We start from the raw sequence: 18,480 nt of genomic DNA on the forward strand, positions 1-18,480 counted from the left end.
GTCCATTTACTAGGAAGACAATTCAGTATACTAGTGGAATGTCAAGGGTACGCAAGTCATACTAGTTAGCCAAAAACGGACCTAGGAGTGCTAAATAAGTCATTTTGTTCAACTAGATTTGTTGTTTAACTAGGTCGGCCTCGTCGTTCTGCCAGCATTAGTGAGGGCAAAAAGTCGACAGGTACATGGATCTCAAGCTGAATATCAAGGATATGAATGACTTGACCAATGGTTTTCCATAGAGCCCCCCCCCCCCCCCCCCCCCCCCACACACACACACACTGCCATCCACAATTTTTTTCCCATCAAATATCTTTTTTAACCCTTTGATGCATTTTTGACCCACGTATGCATCGTAGGGTTAAAGCCCCCCCCCCCCACACACACACACACCAACCCATCCATTTTAGTTGAAAACACATGTTGAATGATTATGGTAGGTTTCATTTTTACTTCTCATTGCATTTTAATGCGCGTGAATTATATGTGGATTTTTTATCCCACTGTAAATGCTCAAACAGCTTGCCGTGAACACATACATGACATGACGCACATTGTCCGAGTGTAGGCGTGGAGACACACAGTGAGCCGCATCTGCAGGATGTTACAACTGATTCCATGGAAACGGATACAGGAAACAGGAAGTTGACAAAAAGAAAGGAGGAAGTGATGCAAGCAGTGGTAGGGTGAGCAGGAAGTGGTCAGGCGGTGAGATGGTGTGAGACAGGTGAAAAGGTTAAAGCGTCCCCTCATCCAGAAGTTTGTTGATGCCGTTGCAGATCTTCCTCAGAGACAGTCTGTACTCATCTCCGTCCCCGTAGAGCTCGGCCAGGAACTCGCCATGGGCGAAATGGTTGAAAACGTGGTCGATGCGAGCGTGAGAGCGAGCCGTCAGGTGCTGCTCGACCAGCGTGTGAAGCAGGTCCCGACACTCTAGCAGTAGCTCGGACAGAATATTCCGGTCAAAGGTGTACTCCACCTCGTAGAAGGACACCGCCGTCATGGCCGCCTGGTTCATCTTCTTCTTGAAACGCTCCACCGTGTCCAGCTCGTCGGGGCTGAACTGGTGGTTGCGGTACAGGATGCCGATTTTCAGGGCGATCTTGATGACGTCCTTGATGATCTTGTGGGCCTCCTTCTTGCTCTTGGTGAACTCGCGACTGGTCTTGTAGAGCTCGTCTAGGATTTCGCTGCTGGTGTCGTCCGTCAGCATGTTGGCCACCACCATGGTCGCCATCTTGCTCAGGATCTTCTTCTGGGCCTGCAGAGCCAAGGAGCGCGAGTTGAAGCTCTCATGTCCTGAGGGAAGAGTGAGAAATGAGAAGGGTGGGCTAAAAGTTGTTGGGTTTTACAGCTTGGTTGTTGATGCAGGTTTTTTTGAACACCATTATGTCTTTTTTTGCATTTTGTCATCATCTGTGGCTAAAATAATAAGCTCATTTGGACAAAATAACCGGTAGAAAGGACATACTGTATGTATGTTTTCAAAGATGCTGAGGCAAAAATACTCAATAAGTGAAAAATCTCTTTCTTAAGCAGATATTTACACAAGTGCAGGAATAAGTCAAAGCGTAGTGTGGAGCCAGTCATGTACTGGTGCAGAAGTGTGGTGCAAGCACATTCTATAACAGGGCGGCGGCCTTCTTGCAGTTGGCAGCAATGCAGTTGACTGACCGAAGGAGGAATGATTACTATCTACTGTAGAGAACATCAAACAGCTGCAGATTGATAGCAACGCCTCTGCACACTCTCTGTCCGCATGCTTCACAGCTGTGCACTATACTTAGCCAAACTTGTCAAGATCAGCAAAGTCTGACATGTGCATGTGAGGAATTGCCTAATGAAAGCTTTATTTTATTTTAGGGCGGACCAGATGCCATATTGTGACAAAAGCAGCAGTTGGTGAAGTGGTAGCATGGTAGAAACATCTTGATCACAATGGAAAATTCTTATAGCAAGCTGGAGTAATGGCAACACTGTTTGGACAAATGTATTGGGTCACATGGACAAGCAAGTTGACATATTTAGTTTATCTTATTTATCTCATTGGTCCTATCAGGATTGGAATGAAAACAAATTTGGAGGCCATCTGCATACAAATTTGCTGTTGACACTTCCAAGAGGAAGCATGTTGAGCGCGAAAAGGAATCCTTTGATTTGATCTTTGAGGAATGCTACAGGAAAGGCGGACTCTGATTTACGATGGCCGACACCAACCGAAAAAGATGTATTTGATAGAAAATAGGATGTGAAAATACAAATGAAACTGTTCATCTGTAATTATTTTTTTTCCAAACTGTGCCCTGGAACTGGAGTAGCATTTTAATGTTGGTCATTATGATGGTACATAGAGAGCTAAGTATTTTATTCAGTGGCACTTATTATGAAAAATTGGAGAAGCACAATCATTTGAACATGTGTGGGCGCATACCCACAAGAGGCTCAAAGCTGTACCAAAACTGGCGAAAGCCGGTTGGTGGCATTTCACGAGTTAGTTTAAAGCAAAATGACATTTCATGAACATATAATTAGCCCAGCATGACATTTAGTAACCAAAAAAAAAAGACTGTCTGCAATCACTTCAAAATACAGATGATGGCATGTGCCCTCTTTCTGCTCTTCTGAACGGCATCATGGGAGGATGAGTGAAGAACTCATAAGAGGCTCAACAGCAGGGGGGGATCTGTTTGTGGTTGACAAACACACAACAGACACAAAAAGAAATGAATAACACGCCGATTGTCATCCACTTGTCATTACAGTGCTACTGCAAATAAGTACATCATCATCATCCAATTTTATTGGACCTTGAAAGAGTAGCTTTTTTCAATTAAAAAAAAAAAAAAGAGTCATACATTTTTTTGGTTTGGTTGTTTTGAGGGGAGAGGTGGATGAGAAATGAGGAACTGGAATCTGGTAAACTCTTCAAAAATCGACTGCAATGGCCACGCACCCCTAACTTGGAAGCCCGGGGGCCGACGTCCTCATGACCTTTCTTAGCACGCCACTGGCCATGTTTTACTATAGCTTTACGCCCTCCCCCAAAAACTGTTCATAGTTTTACAACAGCTGCATCAAGTTGTGCATGGAAATACATTTAGATGTCACAATGTGGATGTCATGGTATACATTATAGTCAAGTAGGAAAATCAGGATGTGGCAGTGTGGTCTTCATTACGCAGATCAACAGGCTGTCATATCATGTTTGTGTTATGAGCCGCTGATATTCCCAAACAAACTGGAACAATCCATGAAAACACGATTGATGAAAGCAACAGCTTTGTAAACATAAAAGAATATGTGCACTGTCAACTTCAAAAAAATGAATCAGTGATAAGTGAAATACATCAGCAGAGTTGGGAAAAAAAAAACATTCAAACACACTGATAAAAAAAAAACACCTCATTCTCTGTATTAAAATATTAATTAAAATCATTCAATTAAATTATTAAATTATTAAAATGCAGTCGTTAAAACTAGTATGCGAATAGAAAAGTAAGTCTCTGTAAGTCTACTATCACCAACAAGGTATTGATAAGCTCATTTTAGAGGTAGATTTATATTTTTAATCGCTTTGTAGAATAAATGGCAATAAATAACACGTAATAAGTGCTTTCATTGGAGACCTGCTGAATGACGCTCAGGCATTTACCAGTCAACACACGGACTGGCTAATAGTTAGCCAGTTAAACAGCCAGTTTGACTTGAGGTCAATCTAATTGGCTGATGCCCACATCACTTACTAGGCATGAACCTCCCTTTCAATGCCATACACACTCATAGTCACAGAAGTAGTGTGGACCATGATAACTGATAGAAAATTCTTTCATATTTAATCAAATATTTGATATCAGCAGCCCTAATTGAGACAAAAAAACAATATTGTACACGCTTGCAGTTGGCTTTACTTCTCTCTATTCACAGCTTTCATTCAATGTGTCATCATTCACTTAGGTTGGAAAAAGCACCCAGCCTATTTTGACCAAGTAAGGAGTAGAAAACACAGTTTTGTTTACTAATGTCGGGACTAAAAAAAAAACATCACCATTGCAAAGATATTCCTGTAAAGCCAATAGGTGCCAATCAACTCGAGAGCTCTCGACAGAGGACCGTCCAACCATAGAAGCCACGTGTCCACCAAAGGGGTTACATAATAGTGTTTTGGAAGTTCATTTTAGACATTCGGATTAGGAAGGTGCCCATGGCTCCGCTGACATTGGCTGTTGACTAGACAGTCCCTCTTTGTCCCGCCTGATGTTTTTGGAGTGCTGAGTAAACACTTTCTGCTGCATTACATCAAAATATACATACAGTGTGGAACATGGAGAGCAGCCAAAGCTGCCCTGCAAAAAAAAAAAAATCTATGGCACCCTCTCCATGGTACATCTGGATTTAGTTATTAACTTTTAGTCTGGCAAATATTAGTTTTCGGAAATACATGTACAGGAAGGTCTAAAACCACATTTAAGAATTGAACAAGACATGCTCTATCTGAACGCATCCTTAGTCAGCAGATCACGTCTGCTAAACTGCTGCTGTGCTTCATCGTATTTCTTGGATTTTATGGGGTCATGCGACAGATGCGTGGAATGTGACCAAAATGAATGTCATATCAGAAGCCACTGCAGATGGCAAACAACTGCCAACATTTTGTGGGAATTCCATATTTCAATTGTTCAAACCGTAAAGAAACCACAAGCTATGATGCTAAACAGTAACACTTACATTATCCTTAACAATAAATGCCTCACAGATGATTTGATTTAGAAAAATGCAGCAGAAGTGCACATGTACTTTCCATGTACATGCGCCAAAGATTTTCACTAACAACCCAAGCTAAATTTAGCTCTTTTGTGACATACAAAAATGTTAGTCTCTTAATGGAGATGTATCACTCCTACATACTTCCTTGACCCCGACTATAATTATGATGTTGAGAACAAAATCGTGAATGAGTGGATTTTTCAGTGAATAGCAAAATTCAAGCAAATATAATAATAATCATAATAATAATGACCCACAACATTGAATACAATTATTTTAGGGAGGAAAAAATGGCCAAAAGAATTCTCCAATTATTAAAGGACTTCCTTACAACCATGCAACACGTCAGAATGATTTTTCTGTGATTCTCCACAGCTCCCCCCCAAAAAAATCCTGTCTGGATCAGATATCGCCCGCTCGTACATGCACGCACATACATGTGTGCGTTGCTCATGACAACACACAGATGTTCAGCATCCCATGACACCAGGTGCATGTGTTGTTTTGCTGCAGGGCACAAAAAAAACGCAGCGACTATGACCACATGCGTGCGTGTCGTGCACACACAACAACACGCGATAGGACCTGTAAATGTTATTAGTACAAACAGGGAAAGAGCTGAAATGCTAAAGGGTAGAGGTGTTGTCGGCAAGGGATGACAGCAGCATCTCGACAATATATTTTCCATTTATCTACATATTTCCATTGCAGACAAGATTCCTCAGACGTGAATGGCCCATGAAGGCTTCCTTGAATCTTTTGAAATGTCACAGTAATGAGAATTTTTTCATAATCGCCGTTATTGCTTCTTGGTGCTTTGGGAGCCAGTCAAATATAAAGTTCATGTGGCTTGAATGAAACAAAAAGCACCATATTATTTCATATCTTGTAACCGAGACGAACGGTTTGACGTTTACAGGTCGACCCCTAAAATCGTAACCCAAATATGGTCAAACAGTGCTGGGCCCAAAATTTGTACTAAAATTCCAAATCTGCCCTCATTTTTTTCTGTCAGTTTTTTATCATAATAATAATATAGTAAAATATAATCAGCTTTAGTAATATTTATATATGAAGAGTTAGGTTAAGCAGCAGGTTATATTCTGAAAAAAAATCATAGCTATGAATTACCGACACTTGGTGAAATCCATATTCTGCAAGCCCCAAAAAAATAAAACAATAAATAATAATTGTAAATTTGCTGTTGTTTATCCCAACCTTGGGTAAACATAACCTAATCTGTTTCGGAAAATAACAGTATTTGAAGGTAAAACATTCTTCAGACTCTAATGATGTGTATTTGTGAAGTGTCTCACTGTGGCTCTCAGACTGCTACCATTCGGCGGTGGTTGGGGTTGAGTTATCTTTGTAAAGACCGAATAGTTGACACAGCTCTCGCAATGGAGCTAATGTAATTTAGTTGGCCTGATGCTACTGCATGTGATTGAAGACAGGATTCATTCCTGCAAATGTGGCAGTTTATGTCTGCTCGCAGCGTGTCGGAGAAAATGTCTTGATATGCTCCCAGTTGATAAGTGTGTCATCCCCAGGGACAAATACAACCACACCAACCTTGCATCAATACAAACAAAATGTCAGAGGAAATTCACTTCAATAGTGCAAGCCTGACAGTTTGCCTTCCCAGCTTTTTTTTTTTTTTTGGCCTTATCTTTGCTATCATTTTTTGACACATTTTTCTAGGCTGCAACTGGAAAATAACATTTTAATGACCTTCTTGATTAATGAGCCTTCACGGACAGAGTATGTCCACAGCTTGACTGATGAAATTGAAGGAGTATTTGTCAAATTTTTACGAAATGCAGAAGTGAGGATTTTTTATTTTTTTTTGCCATTCAATGTCTCTCCTCCTCTCAGTCTGTCCTGCAAAGATTCCATCTGACTATTTTTAAACGCCACTGTCACATAATGACTCAAACACACCAGCCCTGCACGCCACGTGTCCTCTATCTGTAAATATGGAGAAGAAAAAAAGTAGGCGATTGGTCGCCACACAGAGGGCCATAAGTAAGATGTCTTGTTCGTGGTCACGCCATGTTAAATCTTTCCAAAGGCGTTCTGGTTTGAAGGAGGTCGTTCACCTCACCATTAACAACTATTCAAGATGTAGCGGGGCAATCAGAGCTGCAGGGTTAACGAATAATTCCCTTTTAATCCTTCTAATGGATTTCATCAGCATGAGTTGAAAGTCCTTTTTCTTTTTAGTGGGTTTGGATTATTTACTGTGACTGAAAGTGGAACATGCACAAAAGGAGATGGTGTACATTCTCCTGGAGGATTGCTGAGAAAAAATTGAACAAGACAAATGAATGTTGGGCTTTGTGTTAACACTTTCTGACTTTTTTTTTTTAATGGATCTAGCTCAGTTCAAACAGCCAATTGATAATGTGCACTTAATTTATTTTAATTTTATTCTCTGAGCTATGCCTGGGACCTCCAGTGTGTAAAAATGTTGTTTCATTATGGCTCGTGTATTAATAAAGGATTACCTTATCTTTTACAGTGATACAGTGCCCATTTTGTAGCCATACAAAATTCGTGCCTTGAGGCTGTAGAACCTTTGATTTGCCTCTATTTTGATTTATAGTACAGTAAACGCACAAAAAAAACCCCCCAAAAAAACCCAGCCCTTTTGAATCACATGCGACCAAAAAAGCCTTTAGGCTTATTTGATGCTTCGTCCCTCATCTGCGTGTCTCCCTTCTAATGGCTATCTCCCAGCAGAGTTGAGGTCAAAACAGGAAGTGGCAAGAGATGCAATTGAGTGATACACTGTTTGCTTGATTGCCTGTCACGAGGAAAGTGGAAGAAAGTGACATTGGCGACCTCCACCTCGGCTCCCATCATCACTTTGGCTATCCCTCACACAACTAATCCGGTCCTCTGAGGATAACAAGTGCTACTCAAGAAATCCTCCCTGATCAGATGGCAGACCTTGTGGGATCGCTGTCCTTTGACCTCTATCTGCTTGAACATTAATGCTCCAACCAGCTGCGGACTGCTATTGTTTAGTTTGCACAGAGCCAGTCGGGCATGGGAACTGGCTGGCGGCTTTTTCTCCTTCCTTCCCTCTACTGTGGGAGCTTTTCTCTACCACTCTGCTCTGCCAAAGCCACATCACTAGCACATAGCGATACATGGGGTTGATATACAGGAAACAGTTTGCATATAAACAGTAAAAGCAGATTGTTTGGCACGCTAAAAAATACAGTCAAAACCCTCGCTAAAGGGCAGATTTTCATTCGAGCATTCATTTCTTTATCTGATTTGGTTGAACCTTATGGTGTCTAAATGCACAGTCATGGATTATCTTTTTTTTAATTATGCTCTTTGCATGTGTTGCTCTTACATGTGTGTTGCTGTTTGAAGGTTTTTCATGACAGGAACATCTAATTGTAACTTTTGCAAATCTAGCAAGCAATTTGCATGATATGCAGACTAATGAGACAATCTGGTGTTTGAAGTATACAATGCTTGATTTGATTTTCGTGTGTGCTGTTTGTATGTATTGATGTTTCATGTTTGTTAAAGCAGCAGGTCTTAATTTACCGTAAGATCTATGCTAATTTCCGTTAGACCATCAATGGGTGTTGAGGAAATAAAATCCCATTTTGCCTCACGCACCTAATCAGGAGATATTGAGGGCACAAAGGGGGTTCATGCATCTCCCACACCTAGCGATAATTAAACAAGATGAAAATATAGACGGAAAGGGGCCGAGTTTTTCTTCTCTCAGTTGTATTGACGCATTAAATTTCAATGTGCTTGCGTGTTTTAATGTGTGATTTTTTTTTTCATTTATTTCCATACTTCACCCTTGTGTCACCCCTTTTTTAACATGCATCATTTTCTGTTCATGCAGTATTTCTGTTAAGGTTCATTTCTTTTGTTCTTCTGCCAGTTGAATTAAATCAGTGGCTTGTTATGGTAAATTCAAATTGTGTTCTGTATTTACTTATTTTTTAATTTCCCAAGCAATGACTAAATTGTTATAGTGTTGGTGTTTTACTGGGAATAACAAATAAGCATACTTTTCCTCTTATTCGGCAAGTGTGTGAGTGAGAGTGTTAGATAACACAATAATCTTCAATTTCTTGACAGAGAATATGTGTTTTCATAAATTTCAATAAAGTTCATAAATGTCTTTTTATAGGTTTAAATGAATAAGGTATGTACAATTAATTGTGGCATCTTACTTATTTTGAAACATATCCCAAATGATACAGATGGTGCAAAACAAGAACAGCAGAACACAGAGGACCTATAAAAGAAACAGAAAACTGTCTACTGTCTTTTAGCTAAGTGTAGGTTTAAATACTATGAGTACTCCTCCTCTTGCAACTACTGCTACTGATGGTGCAAATGCCAGTAGTGTTTATTTTGCAGGTCCGTGCAAATATTGTTTTGCCAATGTCGTTTCCATGGAAACAAACAAAAAAAAATACTCAAAAGTCCAGTTTAATGTGTAATAAATCACTAGTGTTTTGGTGCCATCTTGGACTAATTATCATGTTGACCAAGTTTAGTTCAAACCATTACAAATTCTGTTACTGTGACTAATTTGTCTCCTTTAATAAAATGAAAAGGACTATGATTTTCCTTTTTTCTTTTTTGTCTGAAATGATTCTATTATAACCAAAAGCACAAGAATAGCTTCAGTACTTGTGGAATAGTTCTTGCCACATGCTCAAGATCTGAGTCTAAATAAATCCAATGACTTACTGAATAAAACGTGCTCTTTGATCACCAAGTAGATCACTGGACATAATAACAATATTTCATGGGTTCCGATTCATAGGGAATCTGCGTAATGACCATGTAAAGGCTTTGTCATTGTTTTGGTTTTGTCTCAATGCCAACATAATATCTAATATTGGTGCTCTTTCTTAAATTCCACGGAAGAAATCAAAGCTTTCTGGAGAGAACATTTTACGTGAAGTCATATAAATACATCATGTACTGTACATTTTCATTCACTCAAGGAGGTAAGACAAACGTGTATGTGTGTGTGTGTGTGTGTGTGTGTGTGTGTGTGTGTGTGTGTGTGCACGTGTGGAGGAGGGGTGAACATTTGCGCAGGTGGAAAAATACAAATCTGCAGTTATGTCACATAATCTGAGAACGAGTGACAAAGATATACAAATCTGGAGGAGGTGGGTAGAGGGTGGTAGAAGAAAAATGACTAGCTCTGTAACACCTGTCAAAGTGCCTTTGCATCAGATCTACTTTCCCACTCACTAGAAACATCTCTTCTCCTCTAGCATCATTGCCTCTTTTACTTTGCCAGTCTCTGACTGAATTTCACCGAGCTGAACGTCAAGGAAGTAAATGTTTTCCGGCCCTGGATGAGTAGCTCCTGTCATTGGCCCTCGCCAAGTCTCAGCATGGCGTAGCATTGCTTTCAAAGAGACCCGCACGGCAGTGCAAAGGCTTCAACTCAACACACACTACTCACAGGCACAATCATCCAGGCAATGCCAACCTTCCCCATTACGCTGGCCCCCCTGCCTTGTTTACTAGTTAACCCATTTGGACTCAGTGTATGTCCAAGTGGGCCTGTGGGAAGCTCCAAAAGGACCAAGATCAAAATGCAAAGACTACTGGTTCATTCTTGGACGAGGAAAACTATTTAAAAAAAAAATAATCTGCTTTTGACTTTACTAATACCTTTGTGGGTCACTCATTTAACTTAGCAGTCATGTCATAAACACCAACTAAATGGAAAAAAAGTTCAGATATAGCCACAGTGATAATTTGTCTTCAGAATGCATGGAGAAGAGACTGAACTCAAGGCATAATAAAAAGTCAACCGCAGTTGAAATCAGAGCTTTGGATTTTTTTCATTAGGCCACGCCTCTTAAAGCCACATATCATCACTCAAATACAAAAATGTGTCTGTTGTTTATCACTTAAGTGCTTTTTATAAAACCAGTTTATTGCTTGAAATCGTAATATTGTTGTTTTTTGCTGGGAATAAAGAAGACATGGCCGTGATTATATTGTCTGTCTATATGTTTTGATGCACCGTTTGTTTTCAAATAGTTATGTATGTATTAGAATGAACCATCCTTCTTTTCTCAGCTTTAGTTGAAAATGGTATTTACTGTTACGGGCAATTAAATTAGGCCCTGGGCTAAATCTGATGTCATGCTGTCACTTTGTGGCTTCTACATTACAATTAGTAACCACCGTCGGGCACATCTGCTCTGCTCGCTTGTTAAATGAAATCCTCCATTCAACAGCCATGAGGAAATAACCTGAGTTGTTATGGAACGATAGAGATAGCGGTGGTGCATAGTCAGCAGAACGAGGATCGTTTAGCATCAGGAAAACTCATCAAATGGTATGTGGGTACCTGCTTCACTGGAACAAAATGACATCACATACCAAAATGAAAATATGAACAGAATATAATTCAGAAGTGAAACTTATTTTTGGTGGAAAAAAACGCTTCAAACATTGCTCACATCAATAACCACCATCAAGGGAGATGTCGACTCATTTTGCAAGCCCTCATTTTACAGCAAATATCAAAGGAATGATATATGCGGGCTTTTATTTTCGGCAAGCTTTTTGTGCCGTATTCTTTCAATTATTGCAAAAGAAGGATCACCCACAACAAGGGATGTCAAGCCCGAGAAAATAATTTGGTAGAAAACAATGGGGGAGGAAAGGCCAGAGGAGCTTGGGTGTCAACTTTCCATGTCACCTCAATTAAAAAGTTGCTCTTGCTTTGATTGTCATGATTAAATTGGATACGTGTTTCATTTTGACCTTGAGGGCCTGATAGTGTTTGAGTGTAAAGCCCAAGCGCTGCTCTCCTCATGGCTGTGGGCCCGAGCACCACCGCTAACTAATGACAAGGAAATAACTGTGGTTCACATCCTCTCACAAACACACATTTGAAGAGTTGTCTCAGCCACGGAGGGAATACATTTCTCCTGGAAAACTAACCCTCAACACTGACAGCGTAAATCCAACCCCTCCACATGTGTTCACTTTAATCCAAGACTATAAGGAAAAAACTGTCACATTTGAGCCTCCCTTTCCTTATTGCCATTAAAATGTTGTAAACCACACAAATATTACTGGTTTGCCTTGTGCTTCCCACAATCTTTATTGGATAGCAAGAGGAGAAATTATCTATAATTTAGAAAGGAACACTTTACAATGAAGCAATTGTATAATGGGTTAATAAGAATGTATTGAACAATTCCCCAAAATGTGTGTAATCATTATTTGGCAAGTTCAACTACCAACTGCCTCAATTTACTTGCAAACTGAATATGTTTGTACATATTTTCCGTGCTGATTCTTTTCAGTGAACTGCGTTGCTGACATTTGTTAGCTCGTGAGCCTTCACTGTAGTGTAATGAGCGGCTTCTATTTATAATTTAGAAAGTGGTAAGGCTAGGCAGTAGATCAAACTCATCTTTGTCACGAAGTTGTCGTTATAATTTCCCTCGGAGGGCCATTGCAATTGTGAGCCCATATAGATCATAATATCACATATAGCAAAAGTTTTGAAATGTGAAACCACTATTTTTTAAATTTATTTTATAAAGGGAGATTGGTAACACAAAAAAAATGCTCAATGTCTTAAATTCATGATGTGACAACTTAAAATTTTAGTATTTGATCAAGAAACATGATGTTAATGCACATAATAAGATAATGTCGCAGCCACTGGTTCTCTTGATGTTATCATCAGACTCGTTTTTTATGATTATGCTTGAATATATCAGTTCGTTTATTGATCATTACTGCTTCTATTTTAAAGTGGTACAGTAATCCCTTTGTTAATGCATGTATGTTGGAATTGAACTAGCAAATATTGGAAGACAGTTGTGTAATTCATATTAAATCCTCGTAATACTTGTAATTCTCTCTTTTTTTGTATTTGTTTTACAGGAAACTTTAACTTCTAGTGGCAGGAAGAGCGTGATGTATTTTTTCAAGGCAAAGTTTTGGGGGGGGAAAGCATTTTCTACTTGATATAACTTCAGGGCTGTGAACAAAAATGATTTTGAATCTAAACACTTAAGGTAACAAGAGTTCATACGCTTCCCTTTGGTTAAACAACCACATGATATAAACAAACACAATTCATGAACGTATGGCTGAAATGTGTGTTGTTGCTGAACACTGGGAATAATAACATTATATGAGGTAATAATTCCAAGGTAATGTCTCCAGATTTCCCTACTCACACTTCATAACAATAAGAACAATTGGTTCTGCTGTGCCAGAGTTAGGTGTGAGCAGGAAAAAAATGTGGCGTTGCCTTCCATGCCACCTCCTTTGTTATATTTGTTATTCACCACAATTATGATCTACTTTGACTCACCAAGTCCAAAACAAGAGCTGGCTGGACATCGTTCCAACAGTCAGGCATTGTTTGCTTTGTGTCGCCAATCAAACCACAAATCTCTGTGAGGTCCAGTGAAAATATCTCTGTCCATGTTATAGAGACCAAATTCCTCTCTGAATGGCCCATAGAATATTATGAAACATGTCACATGATGCATACAATACCTGGAAGTCTTAAGGCTGCTCTTTGTAATGACAGGGTGGAAAAAAAAATCTCCTGAGTTGCCTTTTCCACTTTGGCTTTTTTTTTTTTTTTTTTTACAGTTTGTGTTAGAATTTTCCAGAATCAGCTCGTGGAGTCTGGGTGTGTGTTGTGTGCAGGGGTGCAATGAGCACTCCCCATCTGCAGATTAGATTAAAGTACTGGGGGATGCATGCAAGCCCAGCACACTGTATTTTATGGAAAAGCTTTTGAGCATTTTAGTCCTTCAACTTCATATCCAGAGTCAGTATGCCCTTTGTCCTCACCAATAAGACAATTTAGCTCAGTAGTAAAATGATTAAGGCACTGCGAGTGCCTTAAGTGCCTCACAATTGCATTGTCATCAAACAAGCTTAGGTTTGTTTATAATACAACCTAAAAGTGCTGGCATATTCTACACTATACTACAAAACAAGACACGACGCAATGCGACACTACACTAACACCACCCTACAATAGAACACCAAACTGTTCTCGAACAAGTCTCAGTTCAAATGCAATGTCGAAGTCGACAAAAATGCATGGAAATAACATCAGCAGATGGCAGATTGATTTCTGGTTGAATGATTCATCGGGATTATGTTGCCAAAATAGGCTGTGAGCTGACTCACAGTTCACCAGCATAATGGCAAAGTCTCGAAAAGAATCATCTTCACCACCAAGGAGGAATATTGAGAGGAAAAATGTAACAGGTGGTTAGAAAATTACGCACTGAGTTAGTGTAGTAACAATACACCCATGTTAAGATTTATACCTGCAGTAACTGGCCAGGCCAATGTATACATTACTGTAGAATATACACATAAATTAAATTACATAATGTGACAACATTATAGCTTCTCCTAAGAGGAGGAAGTCAACCTCAATTTTTACTTTGTAATATGCTCTGTGCAGCCCATGTTTCGGGCTGTTTGAGCAGATTGCTTTGTGATGTCATCAATTCAGCCTTTTTCAGTTTGTGACATCACTGACTCCACCCTCATCATTTCCAGAGGATGACTGTTGTCGTTGGACAGTCCATTTCAGGGCGACTTTAAGATATAAACTGACTTTATCCATCACGCTGGTTTGTTGATGATCGCTGGTCCCCAGGCTGAAATAAGTCTGGATCTAGGGGCGACACCAGCTTGTTTGTCAATAAATGCTTGATCATATTAGTTTTCTATCAGCAACTCATTCACATAAAAGTTTTGTCCACAATGGCCTGAAATGGAAAAGGTAGCCTTACATAATATACCTGCCTCACAAAAGTATTATATTTTTTTTTACCACTGCCCTGTACTCTTGTATGGCAATAAAATGTCAAATATTAACCTTCCCAAACTTAACGTGTGGCATCCCAAAAGAGACTGTGTTTTCTACTGACAGAAAGTGGTACGCTGCTTTTGTTTTTGCAACAGGCTGTGTGACCTGCTTAGATCAAACATCTTTGCTGATGCATGTTAGAGGTCACTGAAAAGAACCTGGAGGCAAGTTTCATCATTAAATATGATTACTAACAACAATCAGAAATTGCTCATGCCAGAAAGGTCACCTGAAATAAAACACATCAATATTTACTCTTTTGACACTTTGCTCCAGCACATTCAATAGATGCTATATTTAGTACTCATTTCTCCTCTGAATAAAAAAAAACTCATTTTTGTACTTCCATAGTAGTTCATCTTGACTTCATTAAAACTCACAATGCAAAAATGTTGACCTTTATGAGGCACTCATGCTACTTTTTCTTTCCCTTGACAGTAAACGGAATGGTGAAAAATGTGGAACAGCCACAAAGTAGGATACATTTAAGTATGAGTCAGACTATTGGTTCAAGACATTTCATTTTCCTTCGCTCTCACAACACAGGCCAGACAGGAAGGTCCGCTAGACTTTAATTTATCTGCTTTCCCAAAGACTTTTACAGTTTTGGACAAAACAGAAAATAAAATAGTCTCAGACCATGGCTGCATATGAAAGTGGGGTTTCAAACCTGGACGTTGCCATGCCACATTTATGTCGCCACCTGGCTCACATCTCAGTGTTCCGCTACCTTCGCCAATGGATCAAAAGACAGACAGACAATGTGCCAGATGGACAAACAGATGGTGGAGTTCAACATAGCATAATCAACATACAAAGTTGGAAACAAAAAAGCCTTACAGAATTTGGGGTAACATTAATGAAACAGTTCAGGCAGCAATTCTACGTTTCCTGGAGATGATCAACTTGTGAAACCACAACACATGTTTGTTAGGGGAAGCCATTTGAGCATTTATTGAAACTGTTGGCGAAGGTCTGAAACCTTGAATACTCGTGTAAAACTAATCAAGTATTTATGCTAGACGCATCAGAGAGAAGCATTCAGGGATGCTGCACCCGCCCCTCCCTTGCTCCAGTCTGATGCGTTGATCACCAAACACGTGTTGGAGTTTGCCAGTAACTGGTGGCGACTGAGCCGCCTTTCACTAGCAGCCGCACTCTCTGTCAGTCATCAGTTATCATTAACTCGTGGCAGCATGGAGAGAGCCACACACCAACCGCAAATATTTTTGGGGGAGAGAAATTACAGAGCTGATGTCATGAAAAATGGCACCCAATCGACAATAATAAAACAAATCCAAATAATATTAAAAAACATCATTAAATTATGATGGATAAAGTAAGATGGATGTATTCTATGTTCAGATATACAGATAGGCTTTTTCTAAGGCCAGTATCGATTATTAGTGATCAAGGAGGCTGGTAATCAATATTTGGAGCTGAGATATATGTTCTGGTGTCAAGATTTTAAAAATACAAACTCCATCTCTTAATGTTGTCGAAATGTCTTCAAGCATGTTTATTCAACACAATTTCAGATATGTTTTTTAAAAATTTTACTCAATCAGTTTATTTTGTCCCAAGGATATTCAGCATGTCTCAAAAGGTTAAAATAAAATAAAATGAGGTAGACAGTAAATAAAGTTTTCCAAATTTCAAAATTACTGCAATTTCAAATTTTTACTTATCTTTTTTTATTCATTAATGACCTCCAATAATGAATCTAGAGTACACATTAGAGTTACTTCTAATATTAAATAGAAAGCATCCATTCAACTTCTTTTAATATGAAAGCGTATTTATTAAAGTTACTGTATTAAGTCAAGCGTACCCATTTGTTACTTCTCATGTTGATGTAGAATCAGAATTAATTAGTTACTTCTAATATTATATTGTTAGATTTATTATGTCAAGAGTACCCATTAGAGTTACGACTTAAGTTAAATCTACAGTACTCAACAGAGTACTTTCACTACTAGTAAATCTAGAAGTCTCATGTGTTCCGTACATTTTAAAATCTATAATACCCATTACAGTAACTTTTAATGAATGTCTAACATCTGAATAGTAATTCTTACCCAGAGTATGAGTGTAAGATTTTCAATAAGGTAACATCTGTGATACATGAAATGACTTAAAGGCTACCTCCAGAATATGTGCAATACAAGACATGAACCTGTTGAGTTTGATTATGAAGTGAAATGAAGGCGAGTTGTGTACCTGGCGAGAAGTCCCCATCACTCTGATCTCCAGAGTCAGAGTCCATGTTCTGCTGCAGGACGCAAGGAGATTGCAGAATTTCTGATTCCTCTTCTGTCACACTCTCGTCTCTCCCCCTCTCCTCTTCTGATTTCTTTTCTTTACGCAAAAAAAAAGGGGGAAAAAAAAGGAAACCACAATTTATTTTCTTCCCGCTGAGCTTCCCTTCTCCACCCAATCCTTGGATCACTGAAGCAGTGGGAGGAATGCTATAGGGATCATTTGCTGAGCTGTCCTTTTCCTTTCTTTTTTTCCCTCTACTTGTGCTCCCTTCTCCTGACTCCTTCACTTTCCTCCTTTCTTCTCCTTCTCATCTACTTTTCTGATGCCCCCTCCCCTCCCAGCGCCTTGGTCCGTCCCCTCTTTTTCTCGTCCCTCCTGTTCCTCCTCCTCCTCTCATCCGGTGCTGTCCACTCCAACTCTTTCTCGACCTCTTTCTGTATGCAGCCTGTTCCTCCCTCGCTCTTTTTCTCTTCCTCCTCTCTCTCTCTGGGCGAGAGCGTTGGCTGTGTTTTTAGCAGAGCAGTGGGAGAGACTCATTCAAGGCAATTTAAAATTCATCCCAGCAGTATGAATCCCATGACCTCTTGTTACTGGCTCTCATAAAATGAGCCCCAAACTATCCATGGTGGTCACATGACACGAGGTCAGTTGCTGTTTAACCATAGGCAGTAAACGTTCCTTGCACATAATCTCCAGGTCCAATCTAGGCACTTTGGGGTTGTAAATAAATTCCAAGCAATGTTATGGAAACATGGTCAGGGAACTGAAACTGATCTATTTATTGTGGCTGTTTTTAATGTTGGCCCTGATGGTGTTGTAAACACTGCTTTGTGGTTGAGTGTCCTTGAATGAACTATTAATGATCATTTCCCCCCTGAAATGTGTTTACGCGAACATTTGTGCTTTGTACTTTCCCCATTTTATTTTATTAGGATGACAAAAATAATTAACAGTTTTTTCTATTTCGCATTATATCATTATGGCTTGTTTCATGAAAAACAGATCAATAGTGTCTGGAAATTTAAATTAGATTGTTGGAAAAATTGTTGGAACCCTTCTATTAATGAGTGGCGAAAAAAAAAACCCCCGTGGATAGCACTTGAATTTGACAAATGACACATAAAATCAACCAATGAAAGTCAAACAGGAGGCTGTGGGTCAGGTGGTAGAGTGGGTAGTCTCGTAACCGAAGGATTGGAGGTTTGATCCCAGTGGTGGTCTCAGGTCTCAACCTGCCAACTGTGATGCCAATTTCAGTTGACAGCAAGTGACAATATGGATGAAAATGAGATGGATAAAAATGAGTTAATATTCATATTTCACAAACGTAATATGAATCAGAATGTTGTATTTAGACTACTGTAAAAAATAGGGCTTGACTTACCTTTTAGAGACCCACAAAGACCATTATATTTGAAGCACCTTGACATATATATTTTTTTTTTTTCTCTCTCACATGGCCTACTTTTGAAACCTAAACATAGTTTGCTGTGCAGGATGTCTCACCACCCACCATCTCTTACTGCATACCACTTCATTTTGGAAGCAATCCATAGAAA

The 18,480-nt window shown here is 39.3% G+C and overlaps 1 protein-coding gene across 1 annotated transcript; it reads right to left on the reverse strand.

Moving 5' to 3' along the window:
- Positions 1 to 289: 289 nt before the first annotated feature.
- Positions 290 to 17,235, reverse strand: tnfaip8l3 (tumor necrosis factor, alpha-induced protein 8-like 3). Its single transcript, XM_085907640.1, has 2 exons — positions 16,880 to 17,235; positions 290 to 1,299 (listed from the first exon to the last, which is right to left on the reverse strand). The coding sequence occupies exons 1-2, from the start codon at positions 16,923 to 16,925 to the stop codon at positions 737 to 739; spliced, it is 609 nt and encodes a 202-aa protein (XP_085763766.1). The 5' UTR covers positions 16,926 to 17,235; the 3' UTR covers positions 290 to 736.
- Positions 17,236 to 18,480: the final 1,245 nt, after the last annotated feature.

Source organism: Syngnathus leptorhynchus, chromosome 3 (genome assembly GCF_054491065.1).
Source record: "Syngnathus leptorhynchus isolate UIUO chromosome 3, UIUO_Slep, whole genome shotgun sequence".
NCBI classification, from domain to species: domain Eukaryota; kingdom Metazoa; phylum Chordata; class Actinopteri; order Syngnathiformes; family Syngnathidae; genus Syngnathus; species Syngnathus leptorhynchus.

Coding starts and splice junctions, on each gene's coding strand:
- tnfaip8l3 (XM_085907640.1), bottom strand. CDS start 16,925: ATGGACTCTGACTCTGGAGATCAGAGTGATGGGGACTTCTCGCCAG. Junction 1,300..16,879: donor TGATGGGGACTTCTCGCCAG/GTACACAACTCG, acceptor CTCTTCCCTCAG/GACATGAGAGCTTCAACTCG.